Raw genomic sequence first — 11,746 nt, 5'->3', positions numbered from 1 at the left:
AACAAAGTCAGTCATTTGTTTGTTTTATTTTATTTTATTTTGGTATTAATTAAAATATTGGAAGCAGCATTTTGGGATTCCTCGTTACCGTACGAATCAGGGGAGTCATTAGACAGCTCTGTGAACATACCCAGTGTGGTAAAGGGTTGTGTGCAGCAGTGAATCAACTGCCTTAGTGTCAGTTAAACGTGTAAATGTAGTAGTATCTGACTTCATTGAACTTGAATTTTACAATAAAGAATTTCTGTAATAAAATATAGCTCATGCCTGTTGTGGATAGGCCTCACACATCGTCATATCAAATTGAGAAAAAAGGGTCCCAAGAGCCAACACCTGAGCAGGTATAAACAAACTGGACTGTCAACAAAGCTGTCACTCTGCACTGAGGGGACGGCAGTGATACACTAGAGTAAAATTTACCACAATAATTAACCTGCAGTTTTATTTCACGACACATGTCAATTCTAACACAAGGGGTCGTCTTTCCCCGGTTATTACTGTTAAAAGGAAGCGAGAGCCGTGGACTTCCTGTATCACAGAGTTCAGAAAACACGGTGAGACACAAAAAATAATGAAACCGTAAACATTTTTGTTTTGGTTGTTGTGTAAAAATATGGGACTTTTATTTGATATTTTACCGAAGTCTGTGTTGTTCTGAACACCGGAAGTAGTCATAATGTGTTGTGATATTGCCCGTCAGACAGCTTACATTAGTACTGTACATAACCAATAAACTGTGCTTTTTATTATTATTATTATTATTATTATTATTATTATTATTATTATTACAAAACTCAAGCTTGGTCTTAGTGACGCGCTGCTTTCACCCAAAGCAACAACACAAATGTCGACAGTTCAAAATGCTCAAATATTAAATATCACGTCGCCAGTTCTCATAAACCAGCCATCTCCTATGTTAATTACAGCAGGACTTGTTTCTGTATTTGTTCATGCCCGTTTAGATTCCCGAAATCATGGAAAAAGCAAGAAGAGTTTTGGTCTATCTTTCCAAAGAGAACTCGCTGCCACGGTGTGTGGAATTTGTGCAGGTAGGAAATGTCAGCGAGGGCGGCTCTTGCTGCAATCACTCGAATGGTATTTTAATTTGATAAGTCTGTGCTGGAGTGCTTTGACTGTGAGTTCAGGAGCTCTTCGGCTCTGGTGGATGCTGTAGATATCATGTAGGGCTGATCAGCTAACGTGTCAAGCACCAGCTAGAGCCCCATAGTATTTTACCAGCAAAAGCAAAGGAACCTTTATTTAAAGCGGCAGATCATTAGATGGTCCTGGTGAGTACTGATACAAGATTTTCTGGTACTACAGGGGCCAGTTTATATATATATATAAATAATCTTTGTTTTTATATAGCGCCTTTCACAGTGGACCACCATCACAAAGCGCTTTACAAGATACGAGACTAGGGTGTGTGAACGATGCACCAGCTGCAGAGTCACTTACAACAACGTCTCACCCCAAAGACGCAGCACAAGGAGGTTCAGTGACTTGCTCAGGGTCACACAGTGAGTCAGTGGCTGAGCTGGGATTTGAACCAGGGACTGCCTGGTTATAAGCCTGCTTCTTTAATCACTGGATTACAATATAGGATTATGAAGTCCGGATCACTGTTATGTGTTATCCAGATTTACTTTTTGAAAAACCGGCCCCAGAAGATCCAGGAAATGTGTTACACTTTCACTGCCTCGGCCATTAGTTTCAACTCCGTTGTTTTGGGGACAAGCATCTTACTATCTGAAAAGCATGTCAGTCATCAGGGGAAGCAGCTGGCTGGTTACTGACAAGAAAGATGGTCCTGAAAGAGTGGGAACAATCTCGCTCCAGCTGATCGTGAAAGTGCAGGACAATCTGAAAGCACGGTTTGCAAACGATTCCTTTAACCCAGCGCGGTACTAGCTATTGTGGTTTAAATGAAAATGCAACACTTCAAAACCACCCATTTGAGACCTCTGCGCAAAATGGATGCCTGGCTTGTGACTTTTATGAACTTGTTAGCTACAATCACTTTAAATGGATTTGAAAACGTGTTGACTGCTTTCCCCCAAACTCTCTCCCTCTCTTTAGAGTGTCACGGGCCACTTTGCTGGTTGTCACGACGACAGGGTCATGGTCAGCTGTGTGCTGGAGGACAATAAGTTTATTCTGTCTGACCGGGGGGCTGAGGACATTCGCAAAACACCAGTACTTCTCAGGGTGAGTCTACACTTTGTATTTTACATTTCGGGTCTCTTTTACGAAAGGCACTAAATGTAGCTGTAACGTGCACATTAAGCAGTGAGCCTGACGTGCACCATCTAAATCTACTGTCCCGTTAACTAACAGAGAACTAACTAACAGTGACCACCGTGATATCAAAAGCCCCAGCAGTCCAGGGGTGTCTTTTGGTCAGTGGCTAATTGTGAAATGGCTCACATTGACCGAAAATGAGCGATCAACAGACGCAGCCCTCCGCAGGGGGCAGGCAGAGGCAACGTAAAGTGAAACTGCACCCAGAGGAGTTAGAAATTCTAGTGGAGGAGGTTGTTTTAAATTATAATGCCTTGTTTGGTCCATAATAACATCTGTTCACGTTTATTCATGCATTATATAACCTGTGTTTATAGGTAATTGCCACTGCTCTATATGAAAACTTTAATGCAAGTAATGCCTCCACAGTGCCAGATAGATTTCAGCCCAGAAAAATAGGTTTAAATAGAGCTCCTATCAGTGGTTAAAGCAGGTAACATACGTAGGCTAGCTCCAGTGTCTTTATATTAGTGAGCACCAGTACCCTCTGGTGCACAGCTAGAGTATTGCAAGCAAATCTGATCCAACGTGGCCGATCACTAGATGACGCTTTCTTTTCTAAAGACACTGGCTGATCTAGCCTACTTGTATCTATGACAGGTAACTAAAACTGAAGAGCAGCACCTGAACTGTGAAAGCCAAGTACACCAGCTTTCGAATCGTGCTTCTTCAGTGTACTGGACTATATTCTCATTGGTTGTAAACTATAAAGCTGCATTTTCACGCTTTCTCTTTTTTAGAGGCCCTTGTTCTGTCCGTTCAAGCACCTGTCAGGCAGCGAAGCCGCCATGCTCCCATCGGACACCTTGGAACGGGGCGTGGATGTGGGTGTGGCTGTCTTGCTGCAGTCAGCCAATCAAAAGGTCTTACTAACCAGAAGGGCTTCTAGTCTAGCCATCTTCCCAAATGTCTGGGTCCCGCCAGGTAAAGTATTCAACCACCACAGCTGGGACTTACAATGCTATTGACGAGGTCCAGCCCTCTGAAATGTCTTTATAATATACAGCACTAGACCCTGATATTGATGAGATCCAGCCCTCTGAAATGTCTTTATAATATACAGCACTAGACCCTGATATTGATGAGATCCAGCCCTCTGAAATGTCTTTATAATATACAGCACTAGACCCTGATATTGATGAGATCCAGCCTAGACCCTCTGAAATATACAGCACTAGACCCTGATATTGATGCGATCCAACCCTCTGAAATGTCTTTATAATATACAGCACTAGACTAGATATATATATGAAGCAACACTAAGCATTCTTATTCTTTCCTGTGTTGCAGGGGGTCATCTGGAATTGGATGAAAGGGTATGACTCTGACAAGTTTGAAGTTGTCTAAAGGTTGTTTGATAATGGCGCTCTAATTTAAAAAATGGATGCAAAGTAGGAACCACAAGCAAGTTTGTATAGGATTTGATACACGTGGAACAACTTTCAGAAGAAATATTGCATTTGTGGCCGTCACGTGTAAGCAAAATTGCCATCTTACCCCCCCCAACAAAATAATTCCATGAATTGTGCCAGCCGTTTATTATATAGGTGCAAGAAACACATGTTGTAACAAACCTGGATTTTCATTTAAAGCATGAAATCTGGCACTACGCTTGGTTAAAGAAATCTCTGTTTGCAAGCCCGAGCTTTCAGACCTTCTTGGAAGGTGAAATTCTCCCCACCCCTTCACTGGCTTCTTTCCTGTCAATAACCAATCAGCTGCTTCCCTTTTTGACTGATTTGCTCTCATCCAGTAACATGACCCAGAAGACACTGCTGGGGTGACCAAGAAAGTGAAGCAGTAACAGACTTCCTGGAAGGGAAGGCAAGCAAACCGAGAACTTCATGTAGTAGCATGTGTTTCTTTTAAGACTGCACATTGGAATGGAAATGGAGAATGGGTACGATTTATGGAATTGTGTTGTGAGCTACAACGACTGTAATACCTGTTCTTGTTCTGACTGTTTCTCAAGCTGCTGAATGCTGGTCTAAGGGAGCTGCGAGAGGAGACTGGAATCAGTTTGAAACCTGAGGAGTTCTCGTCTCACATGCTTGGTCTATGGGAAGTGAGTATCTGCTAGTTTCCGTCACTAGCCTCTCATTCCTGCTGTTCAACTCTGACGGCTGGGGTTCGAATCCGGCTGCTAGCGGCTGGGGGTGTAATGGTTACCTGTGTATCGATGAATGTTGTTGTATCGTGATAGAGGTGCATGTCGCTTGTATCGTGATAGAGGCGTGCTGTTTTGTATCGTGATAGAGGTGCATATCGCTTGTATCGTGATAGAGGCATGTTGTTTTGTATGGTGATAGAGGTGCGTATTGCTTATATTGTGATACAAGACCACCACACAGCTCACCAAGTGGTTTGAATAAAGGAATACTAAAAGCAGCTTCAATGCAGTGACATGACTTCATTTAGGTTTCTTTTAGTATTTCTGTATTCAGTATTCAGCCCTGTGGAGTGTTTCATAGTTATGGACGGTTCTTGAATTAAGTTGTGTAGTTGAGAGGAATACACACTCTTCCTAAGTAATTTCATTCTAACAAAATAGTCCTTCATTAAAGGATCCTTTGACTTCACTGTGCACTGTACAACTAGCCAATCAGGACCACCACGTGTATCTTGAGAAGAACCAGTTTGATAACCTCCCCCCTCCCCTCTCCTCTCTCTCAGTCAGTATTCCCCGCCATGTTGAGTCGAGGGTTGCCACGGAGACATCACATCGTCACCTACCTGCTGTTACAGAGCACACAGACCCACCTGCAGCTCCAGGTAACTGACTCACTGGGCTTCACTTCAGAACATGCCTGCTATTTCAGGCTTCAGCCACTAGATGTCAGTATTGACTAAAGTAGCTTCCAATTACAGTTAAATTGTTGGGTTTTTTTTTTACATTTCTCTTTCTGTTTTATAATGGGTTCTGTTGCTCCAGTGTTGAGTGGTCCTGTTTCTCTAAAGATTGAGCTTGAACACAATATTGAAGTAATTGCAATAAGGACCAATCTGATTAAGAACCAGTCTTAAAAAGGTAAGGGGCAGTAACACTTGTTATACTGGATCCTGTGCCTAGAAACCAGTGGTGTGTGGCTGCACAGTGGCCTGTCTGTATTGGATCACTACAGTAGGGGTGCATATTGACCGGTCAGTCTCTCTCAGGACAGACTGTGTCCAGAGCCCCGAGAGGTCAGTGGCTGTCTTTGGGTTGACCCCTCTCTGGTCCGAGCCATTGTGTCCACTGTCGACGGAGCAGAGCGTTCCGAGAAAGCACCTGCCAACCTGCCTCAGACTGTCAGGTACGTTTCATTCCAGTTATTTTTTTCTAGCTTCAATAACACAGATGAAGGCACTGGAGCCCAAACGCTTGTCTGCTTGACTCAATCACACTGATGAAGGCACTGTATGGTACTCATACAGCTTAGGGACTAGGTCCCAGTGCCTCTGTCTCTGTCAGTGACTGTTTTGTTTTGTTTTCCAGGGTAACGGAAGTCTGCAGTGATGGCGCTCTGCTGGCCTCGGAGCTCCCTGTCTCTGTGCTGTTGAATACAGCGCCCCCCGAAGGCCCCGATGTGGAGCGCATCAGCACTGGGACCAGATATGCTCTGGAGTTGTGGCTGAAAGCCATGGAGACTGGGCCAGACTGGGCACACAGCGATAGTCTGCACAACTGAAAGATCACCTCGGTACAGAGCTGAAAGGGATTGTAGTTTACAAGTCTGCCAGTGACATCCATCCCACATTGCAGTGGTTGTGAATTAAAACTCGGAGCCAGCAGTATGACGATGAGCATGACTTGAATCAACACTATGTAGAGAATAGTGTGGGATTACAATAGTGAAAGTGCAGTAGGTAAGTAAGTGAATGTGTTAGGATCATGGTAAAGTCTAATAAACTGACTGATTTACACAATCTAGAATAACTTCTTGTGTTCTCCCGATGTCACAGTGTAAGAGTGGCAGACAGCCGTATGGATGTCCAGACAGATAGACACCTCTGTATAGCCCCACAGTCTGATGCTCTCAATAGCTTATGCTGAATAATGCTAATGCCAAGTTTCAGCACAATTTAATAAGTGGTTTTCCAGAAATGTGAAAAATGTAAAGTGTGACAGACACCTCCACTATACCCCGTTGCAGAGAGTGAGAATTCCAATCACGTCCAATCGCTGCACAGGTCTCACTGTGCATGTCTAATCACTGCACAGGTCTCAATGTGCGCGTCCAATCACTGCACAGGTCTCAATGTGCTCTTCCAATCACTGCACAGGTCTCAATGTGCTCTTCCAATCACTGCACAGGTCTCAATGTGCTCTTCCAATCACTGCACAGGTCTCAATATGCGCGTCCAATCACTGCACAGGTCGCACTGTGCAGTTTTGAAAGAAACACATGCCATAGAAATGTATAAACACCTGCCATAGCAAATCTGTTTGCTTTTTTGACCCACGTAAGCATGTGAAAATACTGATTTACACCAAGAACAGCCCTGGCTTTACATTCAGTAGATACATTTCTGTATGAGTTTCAGTGTAATATGGGTCTGTGTGTTGAACACTCTGAAGCTCTGATATGGATGCAGCAGCTTCGCACGTTCTGCATTGACACACAACAGAAGCAGGGTAGCTGCTTCTCCGGCTCCCTGAGTATTACCCCACATACTCACCTGGACAATGTATTGATTTCACCCATTTCAATTGTTATAAATAAACACTGATACATTCCCAGGGTATTTTTTGTATATAAAATTAAACAAACAAAGTGAAAGTGTTATGAATATAAGTTGGCTGTTGTTACAGCTCATATCCTAAAGGTGGCAGCGCAGAGTCACAAAAGTCACCTGCTCTGTTCCCTGTTAAGGAGTTGAAATATAACCTGGCCCTCACTGTAAACCTTGAACAAAGTCTCAAAAACAGGGGAGCTCGCCTCTTATAAAGTTCATTGGTTTGAAAACACACAGACTGAAACAAGCACATGCATTTCATTACATATCACAAAAATAAAATGTGCAACCACAGATTGATCCCCATCAATGTAACCAGGAGCTAAACCATTAAGAGGCTCTCCCGATTAGTGTAGCTCTTTATCAAAGCAAAAACTGACCGGCCGTCCCTTCCAAGGATTTCCAACTCCAGCTCTTCAGGCGAGATCAGTCTGTGTCTACAGAAGAGCCAGTGGCTTCTAGTGAATGCTGCATCTCGCTGCAGATAGTCAAGCACTGAGAAGCATGATATCTTCCATGGCTACCGCAATCTAAGGATCTCAATCCTGCCGAGCACGTCTGGGATGAACTTGAACGCTCCTCTACACTGATTGAGATATTAATAACCGAACAGATCCCTCAAGACACCTTCCTACACCTTGTGGAGTCCAGGCCAGACAAGCTGCGGTCAAGCAGTGGCCTGACCCAACCTGATTAGACGCAGAACCTAATCAAGTGGAAAGGCAACTATCCAGAATATATACATTCTATCATTTACTTGTTATGTGAGAAAACGGTGGTAGCTAGTTGACTGGTTTGACTACAGATCATTATAAAAAGTGTTCAGTTTTAAAGACCTGGAAGTTATAAACGGACACTGTGAGGGGAACTATTTTTTTAAACATTAACTTTTTTAATAGGAGGCTTGACTCAGAAAGAATGTACAAATTACCTCTCCATCACTGACATATAAAGAATCTCAGAAAAACATATATGCATAGCCTTTGTTTAAATTGTTCAGGGTGGCACAGTTCAGTTATCATGCCTCCATCCTGCCCTGGACTGGAGGGAGTCCCCTTTTTCTTAGAGGGTAAGGGAGCAATTCAGTCTCCATGCCTCAAGCCTGCCCTGGACTGGAGGGAACATCCTTTCTCTGAAGAGGCGAGACAGCAGTTCAGTCTGTCTACTCGTGATCTCTCTGAATGTTGTGTGTGTTTTGTGCTACTGATTACACTCCTGTGCACTGAGGACTAGCTCGCCAGACTCACAGGGTAATTAATCGATCTGGACAGATCTGAACCCAGGCCCCCTCAGGTAAAAGGCTGCTCATGCCTAATGTTCTCCTGTCAGGCACGCCTGATTTGTGAGGGGAAACAGGCAAACGTTTTTCCCGAAAAGAATCCTAGCTCTTGATTCCCACAGGATCTGAGGATCACCGAAGATACTGTCAAAGGGTTAACAGCTCAGAACTCACACCAGGACCCCGAGGGTCTCCCTGTCTCGGGCATCGGAGTGTCCTTCACTTCTCCTGGGGAGCTGCTGCAGTGATGGAGTGTAATTGGGCTAAATTGGGAGACCTGGTGGAAATAATTGGGCTCTTTAAATAAAAGAAATCAGTTCAACAAATCTTTATTTTCAAGCCAACACCCTTGCCTTGGTGTTTGCAATCCTTCTGAATGTCTCTCAATCAAACAATGTGTTTATTCATTAATTGATGCTTTTTATTATTATTAATTTGTATAAGAAACGTGTTACATTACCTTTGCTGTGTCCTGTTTTGTCCGTATTGCAGAGTTACATTTTTAAACATAGTGCCGACTCTTTTTACATTTTTTAATCACACATCATGGGTAATAAATCAACTAGACAGTACGTTTCTCAACATTTATTCGTGAGCGTTCATCAGGAGAAATGTCTTCTAGGGATCCCGGTGTATCCAGATCACGCTCCCTAAGGCAAGAATGCTGGTTTTCTGTTCCCACTTCACGCCCCTCATTCCCATCAGCAGCATTGTTGCGGGAGGGAGCGTGAACTGGATACACTGCGATGGGCAGTGTCCTAAATGAATTTCCAAATGTATGAATAAAAATATCAAAACAATCATTATATAAATAACGATCCTCTCAATGCGCTACTGAGCCAACGGTCTGAGGCACGCCAAGCTTTTTGAAGTCAGCTTACGCAAAAATGATGCAGCATGCGTTTATGATTTTTACATATCAGATGTTTTAAACCGTAAATTCAAAAATCTTGTTCCCCTGCAGGGTTACCTTACCCTTCTGTGTCCTGTGCGTTCGGCGTAACGACTGTTTTGATATTTTTATTTGTACGTTTGGAAATTCATCTAGGAAACTCTGTGCCTGCGCCAGGGCGAGTGAACCAAGAACGGCCGTGTGGATACCGCGCTTCTATAGTGTTTTAAGTAGGGCTTCATTTAGGGGAGTGGTAATCCCACCAAAGTGTATTTAGTTTGTGCAGGGAGAAGGCTTGTGGTGGGAAAATTACAATGTTGTTACTGCTATGATTGTTCAGGGTTTCCATGCTCAGGTTTAAATGCTATTATGGGTTAGAAGATTTAGGTATAATATAATAATAATGTATTATGTACTAGTGATAGTTGCTGTACATACTTCCTCTTTCTTGCTGCAGGGTTAGCAGCCCATATAAGGGATGGAAAGATACTGACTACCAGCTCGAAAGAAGTTCTCTTTATTTAGCAACTGCAAGCTACATCCGTGACAGTTCACAGAAATGTCACGGCTTACTCAGAATAGGTATAATTTTAGGATATTTGCAATTTAGATAAGTTGTTATTGTTGCATATGATTGGTCTCAGGTTACAAGGTATATATTGTGTTTACTGACTCAGCGAAGTCAGAGCATAGCTTGGTATTCCTACACACCTGCATGTGTTGAGTGTGCTCTCGGGTTTGCAAACTGTTAAACTTGTTTACTCAGTCTTGTTTGTTCTACTGTCTTACAGGAGGTGTAAACTTCCACGACAGGCTTCTGCAGCGAGACCTCCCTTTCTGTGGGAGCAGCGCCGGCCTGAGCTTGGCCACCTTTTGCTTAATAGCTGTTTATTTTCCCCACTGTGTTTTGCTTTTTGTCTTTCTTTTTATAGACACTTGTATATAGGTCCGTCCGCACTAGGAATACCATTGTTGGTACACTAGTGGTGTCCACCAGCTACTACCGCTGCTGTGTAATAACTAATAAAACCTGAATGGCAGAGCGGCGTTTCTACCTCAAACCCTCTGTGTCTCTCACACAGTAACAGAACACCTTGTTAGACACCACCACATAAAACAACCTCACCTTGCTTTGATAGGAGTAAATGTGTTTGCTGTGCCACAAAGATGAGACCACCGCACATGTGAATGAAAGAAAATATGGATTCAAACTGCAAACCGAATATGGATTCGGGAGGATTTCTCCAGACTGCAGGCGCCGGGAAACTGCCCAAGCTTCTCTGCCATGGCCCCCGTCCGAGCATCCCCCTTTTTGCGCTGAATAGCTCCGTGCAATCTCTTGTGGAGATGATCACTGCCTGGAGAAACACAGCCATCGCTGTCGAGACCACACAGGAAGCAATTCAGTGCTTGGCAGACCGGGGGCAGCCTGCACCAAGACGACAGCCCTAACCGGAAAGTAAACCTTCCCCCCTCTCCATGCTCAGATCTAGCAGCCTAGATTCAAACCTGTGAGACTGCAGACTGATGTAGCTTCAGTGTTCAAGGGGCAATGGTTTTGTGACTATACCACGGGCCAGCCCCAGAACTGGTGTTTCCTATTGATGAACCTTGATTGCTGGTTGCTGGTGCTCTCTCCTCAGCGTGCCCCGGGCTCACTCTCTAGGCACAGCTCCTCGTCAGACCCCAACTAGCTGAACCTTCAGACTTGAGGCCGCTGAAGCCTGTGCTGTTGACCAAGGTCCTGACCCTCCCAGTTGTTTTGGGGACTTTGTTTTATGAGGTGGAGCAAATTTCTTGGAACATTAACCTGTTATACAAGAGACACAGTTCACACATAGGGTAAGGTGCTTTGATTGGCAATTCCCATTTTCAGGAATTATTCCCCAGGTCAAAACTACTACAGTTTAATAGGGGACCAAAATGAGGTGCAATTATTTGGGGGAATTTTATATGGTGGGCAAAAGCCTCATACAGTTGTAGGTCTAATGCAATAGAACTGGCTTATATACCAACTTTGTGTAATTTAGTTTTCTGGCGCATTTTGATGTTAATTGTTTTTAACAATTCATAATTTAAAAAGACAATATGAAGAGAATATTCTGTTATTGCAGGAAAATACAAACCTTTATTCTGAGTTCTGGCGCTGTGGGTTTTACCCAGTCCCTTCTGGAACAGTGTTTCATTCTGAGTTCTGACGCTGTGGGTTTTACCCAGTCCCTTCTGGAACAGTGTTTCATTCTGAGTTCTGGCACTGTGGGTTTTACCCAGTCCCTTCTGGAACAGTGTTTCATTCTGAGTTCTGGCGCTGTGGGTTTTACCCAGTCCCTTCTGGAACAGTGTTTCATTCTGAGTTCTGACGCTGTGGGTTTTACCCAGTCCCTTCTGGAACAGTGTTTCATTCTGAGTTCTGGCACTGTGGGTTTTACCCAGTCCCTTCTGGAACAGTGTTTCATTCTGAGTTCTGACGCTGTGGGTTTTACCCAGTCCCTTCTGGAACAGTGTTTCATTCTGAGTTCTGACGCTGTGGGTTTTACTCAGTCCCTTCTGGAACAGTG

At 43.7% G+C, this 11,746-nt stretch overlaps 1 protein-coding gene across 1 annotated transcript; it reads left to right on the top strand.

The window, feature by feature from the left end:
• Positions 1 to 464: 464 nt before the first annotated feature.
• On the top strand, positions 465 to 6,211 carry nudt17 (nudix (nucleoside diphosphate linked moiety X)-type motif 17). The gene is made up of 9 exons (XM_041243143.1): positions 465 to 554; positions 963 to 1,049; positions 2,080 to 2,208; positions 3,042 to 3,225; positions 3,592 to 3,617; positions 4,274 to 4,366; positions 4,975 to 5,073; positions 5,458 to 5,594; positions 5,777 to 6,211. Exons 2-9 carry the CDS (start codon positions 975 to 977, stop codon positions 5,967 to 5,969), a joined length of 936 nt encoding a protein of 311 aa, XP_041099077.1. The 5' UTR covers positions 465 to 554; positions 963 to 974; the 3' UTR covers positions 5,970 to 6,211.
• Positions 6,212 to 11,746: the final 5,535 nt, after the last annotated feature.

This window comes from Polyodon spathula, unplaced genomic scaffold, assembly GCF_017654505.1.
Source record: "Polyodon spathula isolate WHYD16114869_AA unplaced genomic scaffold, ASM1765450v1 scaffolds_1588, whole genome shotgun sequence".
NCBI classification, from domain to species: domain Eukaryota; kingdom Metazoa; phylum Chordata; class Actinopteri; order Acipenseriformes; family Polyodontidae; genus Polyodon; species Polyodon spathula.
The sequence above is the reverse complement of the archived record's forward strand: the minus strand, read 5'-3'. Positions and strand labels throughout refer to the sequence as shown.